The sequence below is a fragment of the Nannobrachium achirus genome (genome assembly GCF_963921795.1).
Source record: "Nannobrachium achirus genome assembly, chromosome: 4".
Classification (NCBI taxonomy): Eukaryota; Metazoa; Chordata; class Actinopteri; order Myctophiformes; family Myctophidae; genus Nannobrachium; species Nannobrachium achirus.
The window spans coordinates 12,227,952-12,254,208 of NC_137813.1; the positions used below are offsets into that span (position 1 = coordinate 12,227,952).

Consider the following 26,257-nt stretch of genomic DNA (forward strand, 5'->3'; position numbering starts at 1 on the left):
ACAAAAGGCAGAATACAAAGAAAAAAGGGGGGGGGGGGGAGCATGGGGGCTTAGTCTATTTACAAGTCACGGGTAGCTGCTGTCTGAAGGTGACTTTTCATACCAATTTTGAAGGAGGCTAGGGATTTGCTCTCCTTTAGGGCTTGTGGAAGGGCGTTCCACATGTTGATGGTATAGCAGGAGAACGAGTTAGCGCCTTGTTTAGTGTTAAATCTACGCTGATGATGATTAGTGGAGCTGCCTCTGGTGTTATGATCGTGAACATCCTTGACCTTTAAGAAGTAGTTTGTCAGGTACATGGGAATCTTGGAGGTGTAGTGTATCTTGTACACCAAGCCCATTGCAAGATGCTGTACTCTGTCAGCTACTTTGAGCCACCCCACGCTTTTGTGGTGGTGCTCGGTAAGGTGGGTCAGAGGAGGGAGACCAAGCACAACCCTAATTAGTTTGTTTTGGGCTGTTTGGAGCTTTAGCTTTAAGGCAGCTGGGGCGTCGCGATACCAGACAAGGACTCCGTAATCAATGAGGGGCCCAATAAGAGCACCTCCTAGTGTCTTTCGGGATTTAATATTGATCAGTGGGGCAACTCTTTGCAAGAAGCGAATTCGTTGATTGACTTTATTGATTACCTTGGTGGTCATTTTTTCACTGGATAGGTTAGCCTCCAGGATGCAACCCAGGTAGCAGATGTGTTTTTTTCTTTCTATCACAGTGTCACCTACTTTAATTGTGAAGTTCTCAACTAGGCTAAGTTTCTGACTAGATCCAAAGAGGATACATTCAGTTTTGCCTAGGTGAATTGAGAGTCTGTTGTCATTGAGCCAGGTGCAGATCTTGTTAAGTTCACAGTTAAGGGCCTTTTCAACCTGCAAAATGTCTCTGCCTGAGACTAGGAGAGCCGAGTCATCCGCGAACAGAAACAGATTGCAGTCACAAGCAGATGACATGTCGTTTACGTATATTAAGAACAACAGTGGTCCTAGTATACTCCCTTGAGGTACTCCACAGTTTACTGGGAGGGGGGGGGACAGGGTTCCGTTGACTTCCACCATATGTTCCCTCCCCACCAAGTAAGAGTGCATCCATCTCACTGCTGTGCTATCAAGACCAATAGCTTTGAGTTTTTCAATCAGAATAGAATGATCGACGGTGTCAAATGCCTTCTGGAGGTCCAGCATGACCATGCCGCAATATTTGCCATCGTGAATTTCACGTTTGATGTAATCATTCAAATAGATGAGGCATGTATCTGTGGAATGGGACTCTCTGAAGCCAGACTGGAACTCGTAGATCAGTTTATTCTCTTCAAGATATTTAGCCACCTGTTCATAGACAATTTTTTCCATTACCTTAGTGATGGAACTAAGGATTGAGATTGGCCTGTAGTTGCCAGGGTCAAGTTTACTGCCTTTTTTGTGCAGGGGGGTTACCTTGGCTAATTTGAAGTCCTGGGGGACATAACCCTGCTTGATAGATAGATTAATAATATGGGTAATGATTGGGGCAATGGTGGCAGCTGAGTCTATGAGAAATTTGGGGGCAATTTTATCATGGCCAGCGGCCTTGAATTGAGGTAGGGTGCGCAGTTTTTTAAACACTTCATCAGTTGACACCGTGGCAAGTTTAAAGTTGTCTTTGCATACCCCAAGGTTCCTGTAGAATTTCAAGATGTGCCTAACACCAAACAGCCCAGATGGAGCGGGCAGTTTATTGACCAGATTTTTGGCCATGGAGGTGAAGTAGATGTTGAGATCTTTGGCTACATCAAGACTATCAGTGAGGAGGGTTATGGGAGTTTGGATGGATATGTTGCTGGCTATGGATCTGAGTTTAGCACCACAGCCTAGCTGGGTTTTAAATAGCTTCCATAGGTCTCGTGGTTTGTGGATGTTTTCCTCAACTTTCACATCCAGGTAGTTTTTTTTGGCAGAAAGGATTAAGGAGGTTGTCCGATTTCTCAGTTTATTAGCCTCTAAACTGACTATTTCTAATTTGGCTTTAAGGTGTTTATTGGGGCCTTTTTTGAGTTTGTGATTATATTTGCGTTTCTCAGAGTATTTTTTGTCTCTGAGTTTCATTGATTCACAGATTTCCGAATTCCACCATGGCTGTGAGCGGGCTTTAACCCTGACCCTACGCAAAGGAGCCACTTCGTCTAGGGTAGTGTTGAAAATGGATTTAAAGCCTAGCCAGGCTTCATCGACCTGAGTGCTAGCTAGTACTGGGGACCAGTCAGATTTCTCCAGTTTGTGGTTAAAGGCTTCGCTAGAGTAGGTTTTGAGGTTTCTAGCTTCAACTGTTTTGTGGCCGTCAGCTTTGGACTTGACCATGACATATTTATTTGCGACATTATTTGTTTATAATAATTCATATTATACTATCATTAAAATCTTTGCGTTTTGACAATGGTTTTTAGGCCCATTTGCAATTGCATCATGTAGATGCATTCGTCCTTTTTGTCAGTCCTGTCAAAACAATTATTTTGATGAAAATTGTGTTTAGCCATTTAATTGTATTTAGCCATTTAATATAACTATCTACTATGTACATTTAACATTCACATTGACTTACTTACTTTATTCGTTTATTTTGACGGTATACAGAGCATATTAGTGAACCGTATAATACTGATGACGTTGGATTCACGCACATGTTCCTCCGCGGAGCAACATGTGCGTGAATCCAACGTCATCAGTCTGGCAATGCCAGGCTTGAGGAGAAGGGGGAAATGAAGGTGGAACAAGTGGTATGAAAAAGTAGGAATGCATTATTAAAATAACAATTTGAAGAGGGTTAGGTTGTTGCTGTGTGTTCTGTCTGTGTGGATCATTGGTTGCATAAACAGAACGTTATTTCGATTTAGCATGCTGTATGCTCGTGCTGTCTGCTCAAATGCTCAAATATACGGAATGTGATTTTAGCATGTTGTTTCGACAGATGCCATGTTCATTATATCCTATAGTTTCAAATGTGCAGAATGTTACTTAGATAGCATGTTGTTTAGACCAGGGGTTTTCAACTGATTTTGACCCCAGGGACCACCACCCTGACTAAGAGCAAACCTGGGGACCGCCACTATTGACACGATAGTGGTGTTGGATCATGCACCATTCCATATTCCAGATTAGTTTGTTTCTACCTTGTTACTCACTAATCACACTATCAGAGGTATGCAAATTATCGATTATTATTATGGCCAGGAACCACCTGTTGAAAACCCATGGTTTAGACAGATCCTAGGTTTGATGTTTACCTGGTAAGCTAGTTTCTTTGAAGCACTACACAGCTCTCTCTGCACTCTATACTTATGTGGCTATTTATCTTGGTACTGCTGGTACTCTGACACCAGGTTGTTCATGTTGCTCTAGGCCTCCATGAACTCCATTTCGTCCATGCCCTCGCCTGTGTACCAGTGCAGGTAGTAGGCCTTGTGGCGGAACATGGCCGCAAACTGCTCCGAGATGCGTTAGAGGGAGAGAGAGAGAGAAAGAGAAAGAGAAAGAGAATATGAGAGTATGAATTATTCACAACCTGAACAAGGTCCAGTGGTTTGTCCTCTACAGAACCCTACTATAAATGTAAAGAACCTCTGTCCTTCCATTCTATCATCCCGTCATTCCGTCCGATCCGCAGCTTTCTCCTCGGTGGCTTGAGTAATTGATGTGAACTTCCACAAAGGCATCGTGTCCATTAATTTGTCTTATAGGCAGACCGTGACGGAGCCCACTTTTGACTTTCCTAACTAACTGAAGCTGTTTGTTTGTTTTTGTGTAAACACCGGTTCTCTGCGCATGTGCAGCCACGGGCTATGGGCTCCATGACATGCGGTTATTATGGTCCTCTCAGGCCGTAGGATTTGTACGCAAAGACGTGCGTTGAAACGTCAGTCACCCCTGTTAAATAATAAATATGTGCAGAACAGTCACCCCTGTTAAATAATAAATACGTGCAGACCAGTTGAGCGCTCCAGTATATTTTATTTGGGTATAGTCTACAGTATATCTGGGGTCTTCAACAGGGGGTCCGGGACCCCTAGGGGGTCCTCAGAGTTACTACAGGGGGTCCTTCAAATCTTTGTTTGATAGAAACCTTTTTCTAATTTTTTATATTAACCACTTGAACCCTAACGTCCATATTCGGAGAACTTTAGCCAAAAATAGCATATCTACAAGCTCACAACGCCCCTTGTAGATCGGCTATTTTCAGGCAAAGAGGTTCGGTGTAGAGGGGGGAAAAGAGCACACTAGAAAAGAGTGAAAGGTCAAGTTTATTAATTATTGACGGCTCAAGTGTTTAAGTATCTAAAAACACAAATTGACATGAATCCAAAATACACTGATGATTGTGCTGTCAAACGATGAAACTATATGGTATCTGGGGGTCCCTGCTTCATCTCTCTCTCAGCTAAGCGGTCCATATGGCCTGTAAACCTTGTTGTGATCCTTTCAAATATTACTGTTAGCTTAGAGCACGCTAATATCACTATACTCTCCCTCCCTCCCTCCCTCCCTCCCTCTCTCTCTCTCTCTCTCTCTCTCTCTCTCTCTCTCTCTCTCTCTCTCTCTCACTGTCTGTCATTTATAAATCAAACACAGATTATTCAACAACAACAAGTGATGCCATAGTTAACTCTGTTATGGGCTCAGATGTTTTATACGGAAGCCATCAATTCAATCGCATTTTCTGCATCCCCTGTGCGTGAGCGGGTGCGTGCGTGCGTGCGTGAGTGCGTCAATGGGTTGTTCTGTTGTGTCCTTTGCGCCTGAATCAAATTCCCAACTTGAAACTATACTTGCGGCTCCATAATAGAAAGAGGTTAACAGCGTTCAACAAGGTGGAGGTTCTGGAAATAGCAGCTAAATGGCAGTCATATTATACTGAGCCAGTTTCCCATCAGCACAGGACTGTTTCCACTCCACTGTCACGTCACGTCACCTGCGTGTGACACCTGTCATTGTCACCTGTCTGTCTGTCTCCATTCCTTGTTTCTTGTGGTTGGAGAATGGAGGTATAGTAGAGCAGTGGTTCCCAATGGGGGGGGGGGGGGGTCCCCAGATGATTAACTTAATGTGCAACATTGTTTTCTCACTCAACAGTAAACAAACCAATATAACGTTTCAGTGTATAGAGGGCGGCTGCACATTTCATTTCAAGTCACAGTTTAAGGACTTTTTAATACCTCTAAAATGACAAATTAAACATTGGCCAAATTGTCAGAACTTGTGAAAATAGTCGATCTACATCACAACAACGACTCGCATCGCGTTGTGAGCATGTAGATCGGCTATTTTTTCCACAATAGAACCGTGTTATACGAAATGTGTTAATTGTCTCAACTCTTAGTGCTCGTCAGGGTGGGGGGTCCCCAGTTGAAATATGCAGCCTGAAAGGTTTGGGAACCCTTACAGTAGAGGTGTGTGAGTGATAACCCCGGCCTCCACACACATACACACACACACACACACATCATCGCCACGGCTCTTGCTGCTTGTTTTTCTTTCCACTGGCTTAACGCTGCTACAGTATGTGTGACAGGAGCTCTGCAGTGTGTTTATATTCTCAAGCATGCACAAGGTCCCTGAGCAGTGCTGGACAAAATACTCTATAGATAGATAGGCCTATAATCAAATATTGCTCGACTGCAGGGACATGCTGGGCTCCTTCCTGATTCAGCCCGGGAAAAAGAGTTGGAGAGGCCCTCATTGCGCGCTATAGAGAGAGATCTCTCTCTATAGCGCTGCTGCTACTCAAAAGATTTGCCATTTCAGATCACGACAAGTGACAAGCCAGTGGGCCAATTACATGAGTTATATTTTGTCGTTGTCGGGTGGAAACCTTGTATGTCCAAAACCGTTTGTTTTGTTTTCATCATTTTAAAAATGATTTAAACTAGTGAAAACAGCCGATCTACAAGCACACACCGCCTCGCAACGCAAGGCGTTGTGTGCTTGTAGATCTGCTGTTTTCACTACTTTTGTGCGACGTTCTTGTATGATGAAGCAGGGCTTTGCTACAAATTTGAAACTTGGAGATACAAGGTTTCTGCCCGACAGTGACAATTTACTTTGTTGGCCGCCCAGCCCCCAAAATGGAACGAAGGCCGACATTTTATTTGAATTTTTTTCCTAATGGCCGGCCTGGACCGGCCGGGAATGAACCGGACATTCGGGAGTTGTCCCGCTTTTCGCAATGGCCAGCACGGCCCTGCTCGACTGAGTGAAGGTTGCTCAGTCAAATTTATACTTCAGTTAAGGACAGGAGTACACATTTTTTATGAGTGCAAGGTGCTAAACACATTGTCTTTTAAAATATCAATGCATTGGTTTATGTAAATATTAATATTTCCTGCCCAAAATTCAAAGATTTTCCAGAAATGTTCGCTATATTTGAAATAGGGCTTACAGTAAGTGGTTTGATTTCATAAATGTACTTTTTTCCCCTTCCCCGTCAAAAGTAGACTAACACTATTTGTCTTTGAGACAGAGTGGAATGAAAGTCATAAAGTAAGCGTTGACGTTTTTTAACTCTCACTTTTATCTCCATTGAGCACCTGGTTGATCTCTCTCTCTCCCTCTCATAAGTATTATGTACTTGGGTTACTGTCCATTGCTGCCCCTGAGAATGTGGCACCTAACTGGGCATGTTGGCCCCTCTGGGCATTCCGCTCACAGCAGCGCTTTATTCCAGGGTCACATGTCATTTTCCCATGCCTACAAATAGTCCCACCATGCAGTCTCATGCAGTGCTCGGAAATCTTCTGCTCGGAGTGACTGAAGCCCACTCTGGCTGGCTGGCTGGCTTGGCCCGGCTTGGCTTTTCCGAATGAGCGGAAAATAGCTGCCTGGCACATGTGACACTATTCCAGTCAATAGATGGGTGGCCATGCCAAGTGGGTCAGTGGGTGACGAGTGAAGCACTGTGTGGTCGTTGAGTGACCGGCGCTGACCGCTCATACAGTGGCGTCAGTTAAGAAAAAGCTAAGGTATGGCAACATGACTGGTGTCTTGCGTGCAAGACACCAGTCATGTTTCCATACCTTAGCAACAGACATGATACATTTTTTAAGAAGTACATTCTATTTCATTTTAATTTTTTCGGTTGTTCAAGTGCAGCTAAACTTGGCATGTTAGTAAACGTGCCACAATTAACAATAATGAATTGCACCTGTGCAGCTGAGCTGCGGAACCTGGGAATATACCACTCTGTCAAGATGAGGAGAATAAAAGTGTGGAGAATATAATTATAATACCTTGTTAAAGTGACAATTTTGTTACATTTTGCAGTTGTAGTTATTTTAATGTAATTTAACAACATAATAACCAGCAGAGTAGACAAAGAGACATTCATGGATTTATATTTAAAAGTAACTTTTATTTTCCCCCCTGGACCCAGTATGGCAGCTGCATACCCCTGCCATACCCAATTGACGCCCCTGCGCTCATAGACGTCTGCGGTGGGACAGGGACCCCTAGCTCAGGGGGTTTCCAACCGTTTTATGTTGTGGACCCCTAGATTAAACCTTTATGACTTTATGAGGCCATTTGGTGTTATATTACATAATATGTTGATGAATTGAATCATAGGACTCTAATGGAAACAAGTAACGCTACGCTTTTTTTTGGTGGTATCCTTTTTAGACCATGAAGTATTTGAGTGTACTTCAATCAATCAATCAATCAATCAAACTGCCTTGAAAATACGTTTTGGCTAAAATTTAAATGTCACTGTTTTTTGATTGATTGATTGATTGAAGCGTTTATTAGCAGTTTGCAATAGAAAAAAGCACAGTTTCATGACAGCACAAATCACTGGTACAAGGTCAACTAAAAGGAGATCCTAGAAAGCACTACGGCTTATTTCCACAGGAACCACACTTTATGTATCTCATATAACATTGAAAGACAGACGGATAGAACATAGTACTTTATCTAGGATAATATCAGTGGGGGTGGGAGCATGGGGGCTTAGTCTATTTACAAGTCACGACTCACGAGTAGCAGCCGCCTGAAGGTGACTTTTCATACCAATTTTGAAGGAGGCTAGCGATTTGCTCTCCTTTAAGGCTTGCGGAAGGGCGTTCCACATGTTGGTGGTATAGCAGGAGAACGAATTAGACTGTACATTCACTGTTCTTGTCAAGGTCAGGTCTAGGTCACGATTTAAGCTCTTCTCACTATTTCCGGGCATTTCTTGAACATTTTGAAAATAATAGGGACACTCAGCCAAACTAATGCTTACTACAACTTAGTTCTCGAGTGGTTGAGCCCTGGGGTGTACCAAAAGTAAAAGTAAAATGATTGAAATTAGCAGATCTACAAGCTCACAATGCGCTGTGAGCTTGTAGACGGCCATTTTCAAATAGCCTTAGGTATGAAATAGGGCTAAAGTAGTATATGGCCATATTATGTTTTATAATATTATAGTTTAAACCTGCAAGAAAGTAACTGGTAACTAAAGTTTTCAAATAAACATATATAGTGGAGTAAAAGAACAATATTTTGATCCGAGATGTGATGGAGTAGAAGTATTGCAAATTGGAAATACTCATGTAAAGTTCAAATGCGTCAAAGTTGTACTTAAAAGTACAAATTTGTACAAAAGTGTGTAAAGTAACTACTTTACACCACTGAGTAAGCCTATAGCTAGCTGGCTATAGATCAATAGTGCTGCTTGTGTTGCTATTATGGTAGTGCTGTTTATTGAAGCTGATTTGCAGGCTTTGTCACAGGAGGAACGACTCTGTTGTCACACTGGTTGCCAGTTGTCATCGCTATGCAGCAGTGACAGTAATCCTGGCCTCTCCTCTGGAGCTTTGACATTTACGACCGCCATAAAAATTATATTGTTTTGTCAAACGGAGAACGCCAGGCCATTATGGACATTAAGCACCGCCACCATGTTTCCATTCACAGAAAAAATCCTGTTGGGCAGCCAAAGGTGCATAGCAACCGCGGGGCAGTTTGTTGTGGTGTGGACAGTAACACAGTACATTTTAATACTTGGGCAAAAATACAGATAATTTGAACTTTTTTGACACTATATCTCACTATATACCAGGGTTCCCCAATTAGTTTTCCCCAAGGGCCAAATTATGTCTAGGGGGCCAAAACATTGCAGGGGGCGACGGTGGCGTTCCCGCTACTCCAGTGACAGTTCAGATATTGCCGTTGTCGGGTGAATATCTTGTATGTCCAAAACCGTTAGTTTTGCATTTATCATTTTAAAAATGACTTAAACCAGTGAAAACAGCCGATCTACAAGCACACAACGCCTCGCACCGCGAGGCGTTGTGTGCTTGTAGATCTGCTGTTTTCAATACTTTTGTGCGACGGCCTTGTTTGATGAAGCAGATTTGAACATTCACAACATGTTCGATCTGCTATTTTTAACTACTTTATCCTAAAACTTCCAGAAATGTATTTGAATTTTAAGGGGAAATGTCTAAATTCCTGTACAGCAATAACATTGATATTAAAAAGAACATGTACACATTTTTACTTCTTTTTTATGCTTAAAAGCAATTACTTAGTAGCCTACTTTAACTCAAGCGCAAATGTGACTGGAGCAACTTGTATTGTTTTGTCTAAAGAGGAACATAGATCCATTACAGGCATTAAAGCACCACAGTGTTTCCGTTGGCAGGAATCTGCCTTGGCAGGCAGAGCGCATGGCAACCCGGGAAGTTTGTTGCTCATAATAAATAACTGATATATCATAACACAACCGTGTGTGACCTTCACGTGCTGTTAAATATGATATAGAGCTGTAAATCTCCCTGTCCCCTCTGAAGCACTATGTTTCCCAAACACTGGCTCAACTCAGGATCCATTGTTTTGGATCATGGACCTATATTTATGAGTACATCTTTTTTGGGGTCTCCAGCTTTTTAGGTTTTATTGTATTGTATTGTATGGTATTACATTGTCACACAAAAGTAGCAAAATGTGTGTGTGTCTACAGCTGTACATGATCGTATACACATGTAAATGTGTGCATCTACATTATTATAAACACATGCACAGTATATTTGTGTGTTATGTAGATGTGTGTGTATCTCTATAAATCATCTTCATCGTGGTCACGGAAGGCCATATACAGTGGATTTCTTGTGCCTGGGATTTTTAGCGTGGCTGAGCAGACCAATTGCGTGAGAGGCGGACTCGGCCACAGATGTCACATGTGTAGGCCGGGGTCCCGAGGATGATGATGGTGAGGTGGTGTCCTGTTGTTGTCACTGCTTTCTCTCTGTCCTCTTTGCTCCGTGGTGTTGAGCCAGGCTGGTTTCTTTGCTCCGTGGTGTTGAGCCAGGCTGGTTTCTTTGCTAGGTGGTGTTGAGCCAGGCTGGTTTCTTTGCTAGGTGGTGTTGAGCCAGACTGGTTTCTTTGCTAGGTGGTGTTGAGCCAGGCTGGTTTCTTTGCTCCGTGGTGTTGAGCCAGGCTGGTTTCTCTGCTCCGTGGTGTTGAGCCACCTGGTTTCTTTGCTCGGTGGTGTTGAGCCAGACTGGTTTCGTAGGTGAGCAGCCACTGAAGGCGGTCCTGAGCTGCAGTCTTCCCAGGTGATGGGGCTGATGTTAAAGCTCTTGAGGTCTTTCCTACAGACATCCTTATTGAGGTATTAGCGGAGCTGGGGGCCGGCTGAGAGTCTGTCTCTTGCCAGATGATATTTCCGCATCACGCTGATGGGCAAGAGTTAGTGCTGTGTGCTGTGCGTTGTCTTAACAGAAGTGCATGAATTTGGGAGAAGTGCCGCGTGTAAAGGGAAGTTAGGTCATGCGGTGCAGGTCTGTTTACACCTCCCCTGCGAAACAAACCAAAATTATTTGTAGCTCTTAACTCGCTCTAGTGCTCCAGACATGAACGGGTTAAATGTGTAGCGTGCCGCTCGCAGGGCTCCATTACGCTCCATTGTCTTATTTTGAAGGCCAGAAGTCCATTGCGTAAATACTTCCGGGTTGACGTCATGACGTCATACAACGGGAGCGGTTGTCACACCATGTGGTTTCTAAAATGGCCGATCGATGCCTTTGTTATTATGTTTTTGTAGCGAGAATCTAATGCCATCCTTGGCTTTAAAAGTGTTGTTTGGAGAAAATGGACATTAAAGATGAGATTCCCCGTCGGCCTCCATGTTATGGGATTACTATTTTGTGCATGTGGATCCGTGATGATGATGAATCGGCAAGGCCGATCGTGCCAGGACCATCCGCCATACTATTGGGTAGGAGAACCGGCGTTACTCTATATACAGTACTTTTCGCAAGTATACTCGGGATCGGCACTCTAAATACTTGAGTATTTTTCACGAGTATACTCGGGATCGTCTAGAAATGAGTTAATGGTGTAACGTTGTCAGAATCCATGTTTTGTTTGGATATTGTTTATTGCGAGCGCAACCGAAGGAACTGAGCAGGATTTCTTTCTTTTTTTCAGAGGGGAATACGGGACAACTTCCGGGGAAATTCACACAACGGAAGTCTTATCACCTTTCTAGGCACTCTCTGCCTCATGTCGTGACCAGGCTTGCAGATGAGTAAGCCTGGCTACACGAGGTTATTTCTGCATAGAGGAAGTCCTTTGTCGCTGTCTCAGTAGAGAGTAGTATAGTGGGAAGCTGTGCTCTCTCCAGGACTGCCGTGTGGGTGATCCTATCCCTCCAGGTTATGTCCAGTATTCGCCTATAAGGCAGCAAAGCTAGAAGCTGTTTAGTCTCCGCTCTTGGTGGGTCCGGGTTTCACTACCATACAGCAGTGGTTCTCAACCTGTGGGTCGGGACCCCCCGAATTATTTTGGGGGTTCCCCAGATGATTAACTTAATGTGCAACATTCTTTTCTCACTCAACAGTAAACACATCAACATAAGGTTTAAGTTTAAGTGTAAATCGGTATATGCACATTTCTAAAGTGACAATTTAAGGACTTATTAATACCTCTAAAATGTCAAATATTAGAGCCAGATTTGTGAAAATAGCTGATCTACATGCTCACAAAAACCATGTCATACAAAATGTAATTCCTCAACTGTTAGTGCTCGTCAGGGTGGGGGAGATGATTATTTTGGGGGTCGCGGCCTGAAAAGGTTGAGAACCACCGCCGTACAAGAGTGTGCTGATGTGCTCTGTGCACCTGCACTTTTGTATGGGACAGTAAGCTTTCCCTGTCCCATACTCTCTCTCACTGTGAGCTTCCCAAAAGTTGAAGCAGCTTTCCCGATGCGACCACATAACAGGCCTACAGCTGTACATTATCCTAATGTAAATGTGTGTGTCTGTGTGTGTGTGTCTACAGTACCGCGTGGGCCAGCTGTACATGATCAGCAAACACAGCCACGAGCAGAGCGACCGCGGCGAGGGCGTGGAGGTGGTCCAGAACGAACCCTACGAGGACCCCGAGCACGGCCAAGGACAGTTCACTGAGAAACGAGTCTACCTCAACAAGTAGGATTCACTGCCCTCCTCACACATGCACACACACACACACACACACGCACATGCACACACACACACACGCACACGCACACACACACACACACACACACACACACACACACACACACACACACACACACACACACACACACATTTTCTTTTTCTTTTTTTTCACGGATCCCTTGTTTTTTGTGTTATTCAACAAACTGTCCCTTAATGATGTCTCATTTAATATCTCTGTGTGTTTTTCAGTAAACGGATGTTTTCATTCACTGATGCTTTGGTTTGGTTTCTCTCTCTGCTGTTTTTGTTTTCTCTCACTGATGCATTTGTTTGGTTTCTCTCTCTGTGTGTGTTTTTCAGTAAACTTCCCAGCTGGGCCAGAGCTGTGGTTCCTAAAATCTTCTATGTGACGGAGAAGGCTTGGAACTACTATCCATACACTGTCACTGGTAAAATATACTATTCATTTATCTATATACTGTCACTGGTAAAATATAATATTCATTTATTTTATTCATATACTGTCACTGTTAAAATATGCTACATAATCATTTATCCATATACTGAGCTGAGGCTTGGACCTACTATCCATATACTGTCACTGGTAAAATATAATATTCATTTATCCATATTCTGAGGCTTGAAAATATCCCATCTACACGCTCACAACGTGTTGCATCGTGGATATGATTTCCACCCCCAAAAAACTGTGGATTCGTTGAGATTCTCTGTTCTGGTGGTTCCTGGCACGGAATATATTTTCAGATAAGCGTCTGCATACCGTATACACATCTGGGTTTCAAAACCACCGGTATTATAATAATAGCACGCAATGACTTTCCCAGTGAACAACGGTGTCAATAATGTACACAGCCAATGGAGGGGTGGAAATGATGACCCATGTGTTTGTTGTTTGTTGTCAATGAGGAAAGAGAATCACATACACTACGATAACAGCATGTAGTGTTGTGTGTGAACACAATGAGAAGTCAATAGTGTGGTGTGTGTGTGTGTGTGTGTGTGTGTGTGTGTGTGTGTGTGTGTGTGTGTGTGTGTGTGTGTGTGTGTGTGTGTGTGTGTGTGTGTGTGTGTGTGTGTGTGTGTGTGTGTGTGTGTGTGTGTGCTATTGAGATAATGAGCTTAGTTTCATGAAAAGATGCCAGTAGAAGCCCATACTGTAACAACGCATGCATGCAGGCGCGCGCCCTGCTGTGCAGCTGGTATAGTCATTACATGGGGATTGTTCGGAGGACAAAGATGATGTGGAAGCAATATTCTGGCGCACAAACACGAATTCTGTCGTGAAGATTAGCTCAGCGGGCGGTGGCGGAAAGTAATCGAGTACATTTATCCAAGTACTGTACTTGGGTAAAATGTTAAGCCACTTTTATATTTGACTTGAGGACGTACATTTGTCGTTACTTTGACAGTTTTGATACCACTTCAGCTTTAGCTACAAGTTACTTCGTAGATTTCGATTATTTATTACAAAACGTACATTTTTTTGATTGATTGATTATTTTATTAGACAAAAATAGAGAACAGTTCAAGTATAGTCAATACAACTACGGTTGAACACCCTGCCTAAAAGGAACATCCCAAATAAGACCTTTTACTGTCTTTTTTACGTTTGAAGCCCTCGGTTCCAGTGACATTGACTAATTAAGCCCTATCTTATACTTTGTCTATTTGAAAATAGCCAATCTACGAGCTCACAACGCTTGAAGTGTTGTGAGCTGAGCTTGTAGATCGGCTATTTAAACCGGTTTGTCTCCCGGGGAGACATCAAATGTATCTTTGAAAAGAGAAAAAAAAAGGAAAAAGGTCAGGAACCACTGGTCTGGAGTTTGTTTCATTTGTCTGGAGCATAGAACTCACTATGAATGATGAATTTAAATGTGTGCGTGCGTGCGTGCGTGCGTGCGTGCGTGCGTGCGTGCGTGCGTGCGTGCCTGTTAGATATCCCAAGGCACTAGAATTTAATAGTGAACTTAAATCCAATGCGAGCTGGCCTGACAAGGCCTTATAAATAAATAAAAGACAACGATGCTGTGATTACGAGAGAGAGAAGGCCAAGCCAACCCACTGTTTCATAATGGGATACGATGATGATGATTGCGACCGCAAGGTCGCAGTTTAGGTTTAAGGTCGTCCGTCCGTCCGTCACACACGTCACACCTTTGCCCTGCTCAATGTATATACGTGTAACGCCTGATACTGAGGTGATGTGTCACTGTGACATCACAGATACTGAGGTGATGTGTCACTGTGACATCACAGGTGAGATCGCAGTGATGTCAGATACTCAGAGCAGGGATCTCCATATTTAGGCATAAACAGGTGACATCACAGTGATGTCAGATACTCAGAGCAGGTATCTCCATATATGGGCATAAAATGGATTCTGTTAGGGATCTCCATACTGTATATGGGCATAAAAGGGATTAGTGATGTCAGATACTCAGAGCAGGGATCTCCATATATGGGCATAAAAGGGATTAGTGATGTCAGATACTCAGAGCAGGGATCTCCATATATGGGCATAAAAGGGATTCAGATGGAGATTCAACTTCAATGAGTAACAATGGCAAACTGTCAACTGCCCGTATGTCTTGATAATTGGTAAAACAAACTTTTGGCCTATTTGTGGCTTATCATCACATCCAACCATCTTAAGATACTCAGCTAGTGGGGAATGCTCTCTTCCCTGGTGAGAATTGCCCCTTTATATAGGGCTTGTTTGTGTATTGTATGACATCACGCCACATCATCAGCTGTGGACTCTGTGATGTCATCGTATCTCCATATATGGCCATCTCCGTATATGGAGATATAAGTCGTCCATGCCCAGGTATGGGCTGGTGAGGTCAGACTTTGTGTGATGGGTAGGTTATCTCCATATATGGAGATTCAACATTCCAGGTGTAACTATGGCTGCCCGTATGACGTGAGAGGTGGAGGCTGTGATATTTGTGGAGATAAGCGACCAACGGTCGCTTATCTCCCGATTAGGGAGTCTTACTGGTGATGATGATGATGATGATGATGATGATGAGAATGAAATGTGTTCATAATAGGCTCAGGATGTCATGTTTTGTTATAATAGTATATATTGTTCTTTTGATAATACTTTCTGTGCCACCTTGAACTAATTAACAATTAACTCTTGCTTTCCTCTTGTCATAATGCTGTCTGATTAATGTTCTCTCTCTCTCTCTCTCTCTCTATCTCTCTCTCTCTCTCTCTCTCTCTCTCTCTCTCTCTCTCTCTCTCTCTCTCTCTTTCTCCATGGTTCGTCTGCTGGGCCTGGACAGAATATACTGTAAGTATTCACACACAGATTGTGTCCGCAGTGCTCTCTCTCTCTCTCTCGCTCTCTCTCTCTCTCTCTCTCTCTCTCTCTCTCTCTCTCTCTCTCTCCCTCTCACACACACACACACACACGCACGCACGCACGCACGCACGCGCTGCATCAACACGTTATGTAAGCAGCGCTGGGTTTTATGATAATTGGAAGTGTCTAATCAAAGGCCTGCGCTTAAGAGCCAATGAATGATAGCGGAGTGGCTGAGAGCAATAATGTAAGAGTGTGTGTGTGTGTGTGAGAGAGATAATAAAATCCTGCTTTCCTCAAATTTGACAGGTGAACAAAGGGTCTATTGTTCTATCAATGCTAGAGGTCAAAGGTCAAGTTCATGGGAAAGTAATAAACAAAGCTCAAGGTCAACAGGTTTATCATTGTTGTAGGGTTAGGGTCAAACATCAAGGTCATGGGAAAGTTCATGGTAAAGTTCATGGGAAAGTAATAAACAAAGCTCAAGGTCAACAGGTTTAACATTGTTGTAGGGTTAGGGTCAAACATTAAGGTCATGGGAAAAACTGTATTAATGTTTAAATGTTGTGATCAAGTTTATGGTAAAAAAATATAAATGATAATGGGTTAAAGCCTATGGGTTTGGGAAGTGTGAATTTGTGGGTTGGTGTTGTGATGTTTTTTCTGCACATATTCCAAACATATTAAAACATTTGTTAAAACATGTGTTGGTCCGTCATTATTTTAATATGTAATATTGTAAAAACATTCCGTTGATCCTAGAAGCAGTCTTCCTATGCGCTTAGTTTATCAAGTTCTTGGCTTGACTGTGTCAGTGAACTTGACATCGAAGGGGTCTGTCTGGATGTGTGTGTGTATGCTGTGAGCACTAAATGAATATGTGTGTTTGGATGCTGAGAAGGGCTGTTACTGGCTATAGTATTGACCAATGAAAATGATTGTGGGTGGTGCTTATGGTTTACGTGAGCTTGAGGGGAGGGTTTGTGTAGGGTGGTGTGGTATGGTTTGGGGGTGTGTGATGTGATCGTGGGAAAGCTGATATAATGACATCATTACTTCTATGAGGGTGTATCGCTGGGAAAAAAAGTGAATGAATGGTTATCAATACGGTGGATTAGTCAATTATCTTTTTTATCTGAAAGGTATTATGATATTGTTATAGGTATTGTTTCCATTTAATGAATTGTGTCAATTTTATTTTTGCGCTGAGAGCATCCAGCAAGTGAATTGAATGTGACATGTGTGATTGATGAGTAACCGGTGTTTTGTCTGTATTGTCCTCTTTTTAGGTGAAAAGCCCTCATTGTCACGAGCCCAATAGGGTATTGTCACTTTTGTCGCGGCTAAAGGAATCAATTGAAAGAATTTTGGAGGGTCATTGTTCTCACACACCAGCACCCCCACCCACATCCCCACTCTAAAGGTGTGATAGGGTATAAGACTAGTTGGTTGACTGTCTCCATCAGAGGAGGCAGTATATTGAACAGGCCATGATATGGGTGGGTAGTGTCAGATATGATGCTAGTGGTTCTTGTCAGACAGTGATTTTGTGTGATGTCCTGCTCAAGGGTATTTTTTAAAACACTTCTGAAAACCTACCTCTACACCAATTATTCATAGAAATTAGTATTCTATTCTTTTTTTTATCTTAAATGTTTTTTATCCCACGGTTTTTGCAACCCATTTTTCTCACCCGGTGACTACCTAACCTGTACTCCTGGTTTCCACTCTCCCCCTGCCGCGCCAGGGGACATTGGGGAGCACCCGGCTGGCTATGGGGAGGTAGTATAGAAACCAGGACTACTGCATGTTTTTGTGTGAGGGTCTATGCCCAGGCAAGGAGGCTGTGAGGCGAAGTGCTAACCACTGCACCATTGTGCCCCTTTTAGTATTCTATTCTGTAGAATTCTGTTTTGTTTGCCACTGTGAAGCACTTTGTAACGTTGTTTTTCGAAAAGTGCTTTATAAATACTTCAAATGGAACTTTCTGCCGTTTTTACCACTCTCTGTTTGATTCTGTTTGAGTCTGATCCACTGCATGGACAATGGATATAATGCTAGCTTGTGACTTTTAACATTATGTTTCCATATTTGAAAAAAGTTTTTTCCATTGAAAATATTTTTGCAAAAAATATATTCATCAACATCTTTAAACCATAAACATTTAGATTTAGAATTTCAGGTTCCGGGGACCAGTTTGGGAGTCTGAGACTCTGCTGAGAGGCTATTCAGGAACTCATTGTTACGATTAACCGGACAATAGACAGTTATTGAAAGGAAGAGGATAAAAGGGTGAGATGGAGGGTTCTTGGTCTCAAGTGCTGAAGTTAAAACATGTTAACCAAACAATTTAATGATGATAATTGTATCAGAAGGTTATGACATAGCCTACTGTAGGTCTATTAGACCTATACTAATAAATACTAAGAAATACAATAAAATATTGTAGATTACTCTACTCACCAGAGAAGGAAAATCTCTGTAAATGTTACATACCATATTCATTTTGCACACAGAGGGCTGCCACTACAGGGCTACACAAAATATTATTTCTTCATTTAATCTATACAAATTACACTTTGTGTGAACCCAATGTATATTCTGTTATGGAAAGAGATGGAAGTTTACAAAAGCCAATTTTCGACTGGCCCAACTCCACACCAATCCACACCACAACGCCTACTTGTGCAATGTTTTCCACTACACGGACCTAGGTAGAGTGGCGTGAAAGTGGTACTAAACGTGGTACTAAAAAGTATCCAATATAGAGTAGGTCTGAGCTAGGCCAAACAGGGTCAAACACTTCATAATGACTGATCACTCACTGACTTTTTATTTAGACCACCAGGATATAGTTACATGATAATAGATTCTATTGCGTTATAACCACTATCATAAGCTATTATAGTGTATTATAATTATCATAGTAATACATTAATACTTTACAGTGTATTATAATAACAGTTATAATCCATTATAGTGTATTATAATTTAGCATAGTTGTAATACAAATTTATATTGTATTATAATCCCAGTTAAAAGGGTCAATTTGTTTCTTACCGATAGGTGTGGTGCTAAAGCTGGAGTCGAAAAGGGGTTAAAGAGAGTTTCCAAATATCTCCCTGCATCTGTCTCTCTGTCACGCTATATCCTAATTTCTAAGCAGAAATTGACACAAAGGAGGTCTCATACCCCCCACATGGTTAGGGTAATTCCGTTCTTTGTCCACACAGCATGTCAACATCTTTTCATGAAAGGAGTTACTAGTACCCTATGCCACCCACCCCAATCATTAACACCACATTTTGGTGTTGAGCATGATCATATATGATATGATATGATCATGGATCAATATTTAACGGTTCAATATTACATTCAGTTCACTGCATATTTTTACGTTCAGTGCATAATGTTGGTAAATTGGTTGAATTACAACTTAGTTGCAACTAAGTTTGGGAGTCCTAGCATTGAAAATGGTGAAATACATTTGTATTCCATTCCGTTCCAAATTGAAATGAAATCTATCTGGAAGATTACATGCTATAAAGATAGATTGGATATATACGGTAGATATAATAGATAGGTTCACATGTTGACAGTTTGCTGAAGAGACATGAGACATGAAGAGGAAAGTAATATGGGGATGTCAAAATGTCAAGGGACATCTGTTTTTTCCCCCACACAAATACAATTATTCATATTTAAGATGGGTAATAGGTAAGATGAACCTGTGGGTAAGTTGAACGACCACCCCTGCATCCTTAAAACTGACCTTAGAATAAGAACACAACCATCATTTCCACATGGTTACGTAGTTGACAGACACACAGGGAAAGTGGTAAGTGCATATTTTGCATATTTAAAAAAGAAAGTTCATCTTTCACTTTTCTGGTATAAGGATTTTTATGTTAAAGCAAATGTACCCAGTGGCCAGGTATAAACTTATATATCATTCATGCTGGTGACATTCCAACGTATAAAACTATGTGAATCATTTAGCTAAAGATCAGGCTGAAGCATTAAACTAGCTAGAATTATCTGTCTGGTTGAGACAATTATCCTAATATGAATCACTATTCATACTTTTTATTAAGGTTAGGTTACACATTCATTTTGATGAATGATCTTTCTTTTTGTTTTAATTTAAAGTCAATATTATATTTTGCAAATATTAAAAGGTTCTGAATAACACACTTTATTTAATTGGTTTTAATTGTTTCTTTAAAATCACTAAGAAAATATATAATAATGTCTATCAACGTCAACCACTACATAACTATGCAGACGTAGACTATAACAGAAACCACACGCAAAACATAAGATCATAACACACATGTAAAATAGTATTGACAAATCTGAATAGTATCGACTGCAAAATGATGAATGAATGAAATTTCCACAAACAAATCAACCACGCTTATTCATTACACCCACTTCAGATTTAAGACTTTGTAAAGAGCACATATTCATTACACCCACTTGGGCTTCACTTCAGATTTAAGACTTTGTAAAGACTCTGTGAACTCAAACTCAACAACAAACTCAACAACAAACTTAAGGTCACACATAAGACCCGTTTAAAGGCATTGACATTCCACACACTATGGAAGGTGCTTCCCCTCCCTGTTTGTTTACGTTTGTATGATTCTACAGTTGTTTTTTCTGTGTTGTTAGCTTAGTTTTTACACTGTGTATTTAGCGTATGTTTTTTTCTGTGCAACACAGGTTTGAATTGGATTGATTGGATAGGAAAGCATGAAACCAGTTATTAAACTAGTACTGTTAATTTGGCAATGCTAATAGTATTGAATGCTTTCAATAGTATTGACTGTGAATAAAACAGCCTGTATGTAGTGATTTAAAAATGTTACATTTGTTTTTGGTACATTTAATGTTTCCTTAGAAACACAGTATAGCTATGGAGCAACTGTGGGGTTAACATTATACTCTAAGTAAACATGCACAATTCAGGAAATGCTACATGAAAGCTGAAAGCCTCTGAAAGCTGAAGGTCTTGAACTGAAAATACCATCATACTACAACAGTTGTGGGTGTGGCTAACTTTAGGTGGGTGGTGCTAATGTGAAAACCATGTATACTAGACAGTAATGAACAGGTTTAGCACTTTTTTGTGCGTAACTGAATACGGTAATGTATGCCATATTACAAAGTACACACACAATAGTCCAACAATTGTTTATTGCAAACATAACAGTTAGTGAGATTTTATATATTACATTTCATACGTTATTATCAATTATCATCTTTACACATTGATCACTTTGCATGGCTCAAACGATTCTTTGGGAAATCATAAGAACTGAGTTATTACAAGTTATTATGATTGTAATGTACTCTCCTGTTTCAATTACAGATTTTGTAATAGTTGTTACTGTTTTTGATTGAATTGCATTGCATTGATAGCATTGACTAGCATAAAACAGTGGTAAGCATTCAATATAAAGCATTGCTTATACTTGCATGTAATGTTTGTGAACAAATCTCAACCAAAACTATTGACAACAGCAAAAATGTAATAATGTCAAGTATATCAACTTGTTTTTTAAGCTATAAAATGAATACATATAAAATCATTATTTTAACACAAAGCTGGACATCTGTACCTTTATCCTAATAAAGGTATGATTAAACACAGTTTAACTACCATATAGTTAAACTATACCATGTATGTCCTTGTGGAATAAAAGGCATAAAATCAACATAAAGCCATATAACAAAGTATCTACACTATACGGTGCATACTAAATCCTGTTATTCTAAAACCAGAACCAGAATCCTACACCAATCAGCATTGCAAAGTCAGTATCTTATGTTATTGCTGAAAAGGGGGTATTTCTCAAAATATATAAATACATTTAAAAAATCACCTTGAGTATCTGTGGTCTGTAAATCTTTTCTTTAATGTTGCTGAGATAAAATCTAACACGCTATGCTTTTAACATGCTATGCATGTTAGTTCTGGCAACGCCAAAGCAGGGGTGCTGCAAAGCGGCTAACACAAAACAGACATAACATCAAATACAAAAATAACATCACTGATATTTTCAACTAGAACAAAACAAACAAAAACTAAATATTACAGCACAACATAATTAAGAATTTCAACTAGCACAAAACAAATAAAAACAAAATTTAGACTTAACACAAAAACACAAAACATTACAACAACACTAAAACAAACAAAACAACTAGGCACCAAAACAAACAAACATCTAATACAAAAATAATATCACTAATAATTTCAACAAGCACAAAACAAAAAAAAAACTAAATATTACAGCACAACATCTCTAACAAATTTAAACTAGCACAAAAGAGACAAAAAACATCAAATGCTAAAATAACATCACTAAGAATTTCAACTAGCACGAAACAAATAAAAACTAAATATTACAGCACAACTAAGAATTTAAACTAGCACAAAACAAAAACAAAAACATAAAACATTACAACAGCACTAAAAAGAACGAAACAACTAGGCACCAAAACAAACAAACATCAAGTACGAAAATAACATCACTAATAATTGCAACTAGCACAAAACAAACAAAACAACTAGGCACCAAAACAAACAAACATCTAATACAAAAATAACATCACTAATAATTTCAACAAGCACAAAACAAACAAAAACTAAATATTACAGCACAAGATCTCGAACAAATTTAAACTGGCGCAAAAGAGACAAAAAACCTCAAATGCTAAAATAACATCACTAAGAATTTCAACTAGCACGAAACAAATAAAAACTAAATATTACAGCACAAGATAATTACGAATTTAAACTAGCACAAAACAAAAACTTTACACCATAATGGTACCACATTTGTTAAATAGTATCCCCAGTATAGGTCGACAAAAAGGAACTGAGACATCTAGATTAGGTTCTACAACTATCACTGTTGCAGAGTCTCTGGATTTTTAGATAAAAACTAAATTTCTAGAGTCAGTGATGGACTCTCTTTCATACATAATATCTCTCAATCTCTCTCTCCAATACAGTCTTTTTCACCCAATCTCACTCATAATTTCTAATTTTTTCTCTCTAAGCCATAACAACTAGTAAACATATCTAATATGACAGTACTCAGTACATAATTTCATCAGAATCTGTAACCTATGTGACAAGTTATTGATTTTCTTTGTAATTCAACCAAAATGTAATTCTGGAGTTCACTAATATTGCACAATGGGTGCTAAATCAAAAAAGTATATGTCTATTAATAAAATATGTTTTCAGATTTACACATGTACTAGTTTGTTAACGTAGTTTTGAGAATGCTGACAATGTGTCAGAAAGTATGTAGGTGAGTTGAATTGTAACTTGAATGATATTACGGTGATATATACTATTACTAGTATGGTTACCGTACAATTTTGCTAATGACTACATGAATATGAGGAATGAATCAATGAGGAATCACTGATACTGTTAATACTTTACTTTATTTAGCAGTTTGTTCTGCTAGGTACACTATATATTATTCAAGTCAGAAACATATAGATCTTTAAAAAGAAAATGGTTCACTCTAGTTATGCCCCACCCAATAAGGTAGGACTTTTTACTGAACTGTACTTTTTTCCTATGCAAATTTCTAATAAAGTATCCTATTCAATCAATCAGAGCTAATATTAGGATTAGTTGTTCATCTCGGGAATTTTGAATCATCATACTGGGTAACAAGAAACGATAATAAAGAAAAACCTCGTAATAAACCAACTTTGTTTGTCTATAGTGTTTTATTTTTTCCAAAATGTACTTCTGATCACGTTAAAAATGGCTCCATAGTTTACTCATATGAGGACATGGGTAGTTAGTTTACCCATCTGTAACAGTAGGGGATATGTATATTGGTAAAATATTCACACACTAAACATTACTATATGGGTAAAGTGATAACAAACAAAAAAAATCTTTCATCAAATGTATTTTACATTTATTTTATTACGATTACATGTCCATGAATGTCTCAAAAATGTCTCAATAGATCTCAATAATGCGATACATAATGTAAATTATTGGTTTATGATTATGGATGCGGGGGTAATTCAGTTTTTTTCTCATAATTATCTAGGTCATAAACTGTTTCTACAACCGGGGTGTTACTCCAGAATGTAACAAGGGTGTTCATCACATCAGTTTTCTCCTTCACCCAGCACATGATTAGCATTAGCTATCTCTGCGAGTTTTTCATGAATATTGTCCACATCCTTCAGTTCATGAAGAAAAGCTTCACATACTCCTTGTACTCTTGAAGGTGTAGCAACAATTCCTTGAGTTTCCAGAACACGCATGACTCCTGAAATAAATCGGTCAGTCCACAGTCTTTTCATTAATTCTTTAAAGTGAATGAAGACATAATATCTCGGTAGTGGGTTGAGACATTGGTGTTGGGTTTGGCTAGGATGATCTGTTAGACATCCGTAGCAGTCTTCTTGCTCCCGATCGATTATTACCACATCCAGCAATCTTGCGATACATACTTTTATAAGATCGAGAAAGATCGTACTGAGCAGGCCATCAGGTTGATCCAGAGTCAGGGGCAAATTCACCGGAGAGGGTGGGGAAAGCGATGGTGAGAAGGAGGAAAGTGTAGGGTAAATCACAGACTTGGGATCGGCCCAGAGCTCATATTCTATAGTATCCCCTGGAAGAGTAGTTGTAGCGTCAGCTTCTTCTCTTCTTTCAACAAATTCCTCCATGGTCACTGGTGAAGATCACAGTATGCACAATACCCTTATATCTTGTAAGAGGAATGGGAGTGGTTGGTAGGAGGGTGGAGCATTAATGGGGGGAGGGGTATGGCCTAGCTAGCTATCTAACTATTGGCTATAGAGACATAGCTAGCTATTAGCTATAATTAGGGTAAAAACTGAATTACCCCCGCATCCATAATCATAAACCAATAATTTACATTATGTATCGCATTATTGAGATCTATTGAGACATTTTTGAGACATTCATGGACATGTAATCGTAATAAAATAAATGTAAAATACATTTGATGAAAGATTTTTTTTGTTTGTTATCACTTTACCCATATAGTAATGTTTAGTGTGTGAATATTTTACCAATATACATATCCCCTACTGTTACAGATGGGTAAACTAACTACCCATGTCCTCATATGAGTAAACTATGGAGCCATTTTTAACGTGATCAGAAGTACATTTTGGAAAAAATAAAACACTATAGACAAACAAAGTTGGTTTATTACGAGGTTTTTCTTTATTATCGTTTCTTGTTACCCAGTATGATGATTCAAAATTCCCGAGATGAACAACTAATCCTAATATTAGCTCTGATTGATTGAATAGGATACTTTATTAGAAATTTGCATAGGAAAAAAGTACAGTTCAGTAAAAAGTCCTACCTTATTGGGTGGGGCATAACTAGAGTGAACCATTTTCTTTTTAAAGATCTATATGTTTCTGACTTGAATAATATATAGTGTACCTAGCAGAACAAACTGCTAAATAAAGTAAAGTATTAACAGTATCAGTGATTCCTCATTGATTCATTCCTCATATTCATGTAGTCATTAGCAAAATTGTACGGTAACCATACTAGTAATAGTATATATCACCGTAATATCATTCAAGTTACAATTCAACTCACCTACATACTTTCTGACACATTGTCAGCATTCTCAAAACTACGTTAACAAACTAGTACATGTGTAAATCTGAAAACATATTTTATTAATAGACATATACTTTTTTGATTTAGCACCCATTGTGCAATATTAGTGAACTCCAGAATTACATTTTGGTTGAATTACAAAGAAAATCAATAACTTGTCACATAGGTTACAGATTCTGATGAAATTATGTACTGAGTACTGTCATATTAGATATGTTTACTAGTTGTTATGGCTTAGAGAGAAAAAATTAGAAATTATGAGTGAGATTGGGTGAAAAAGACTGTATTGGAGAGAGAGATTGAGAGATATTATGTATGAAAGAGAGTCCATCACTGACTCTAGAAATTTAGTTTTTATCTAAAAATCCAGAGACTCTGCAACAGTGATAGTTGTAGAACCTAATCTAGATGTCTCAGTTCCTTTTTGTCGACCTATACTGGGGATACTATTTAACAAATGTGGTACCATTATGGTGTAAAGTTTTTGTTTTGTGCTAGTTTAAATTCGTAATTATCTTGTGCTGTAATATTTAGTTTTTATTTGTTTCGTGCTAGTTGAAATTCTTAGTGATGTTATTTTAGCATTTGAGGTTTTTTGTCTCTTTTGCGCCAGTTTAAATTTGTTCGAGATCTTGTGCTGTAATATTTAGTTTTTGTTTGTTTTGTGCTTGTTGAAATTATTAGTGATGTTATTTTTGTATTAGATGTTTGTTTGTTTTGGTGCCTAGTTGTTTTGTTTGTTTTGTGCTAGTTGCAATTATTAGTGATGTTATTTTCGTACTTGATGTTTGTTTGTTTTGGTGCCTAGTTGTTTCGTTCTTTTTAGTGCTGT

At 39.7% G+C, this 26,257-nt stretch overlaps 1 protein-coding gene across 1 annotated transcript in view; it reads left to right on the plus strand.

Annotated features, from left to right (window-relative positions):
• LOC308283737 (cytoplasmic phosphatidylinositol transfer protein 1-like) overlaps nt 1-26,257 on the plus strand; it is a 230,222-nt gene that overhangs the window by 183,582 nt on the left and 20,383 nt on the right. Inside the window, exons 3-5 of the mRNA XM_080724210.1 lie at nt 12,285-12,433; nt 12,788-12,876; nt 15,742-15,749. Of these exons, the coding sequence (XP_080580336.1) occupies nt 12,285-12,433; nt 12,788-12,876; nt 15,742-15,749 (246 nt within the window). The remainder of the gene's footprint in view (nt 1-12,284; nt 12,434-12,787; nt 12,877-15,741; nt 15,750-26,257) is intronic.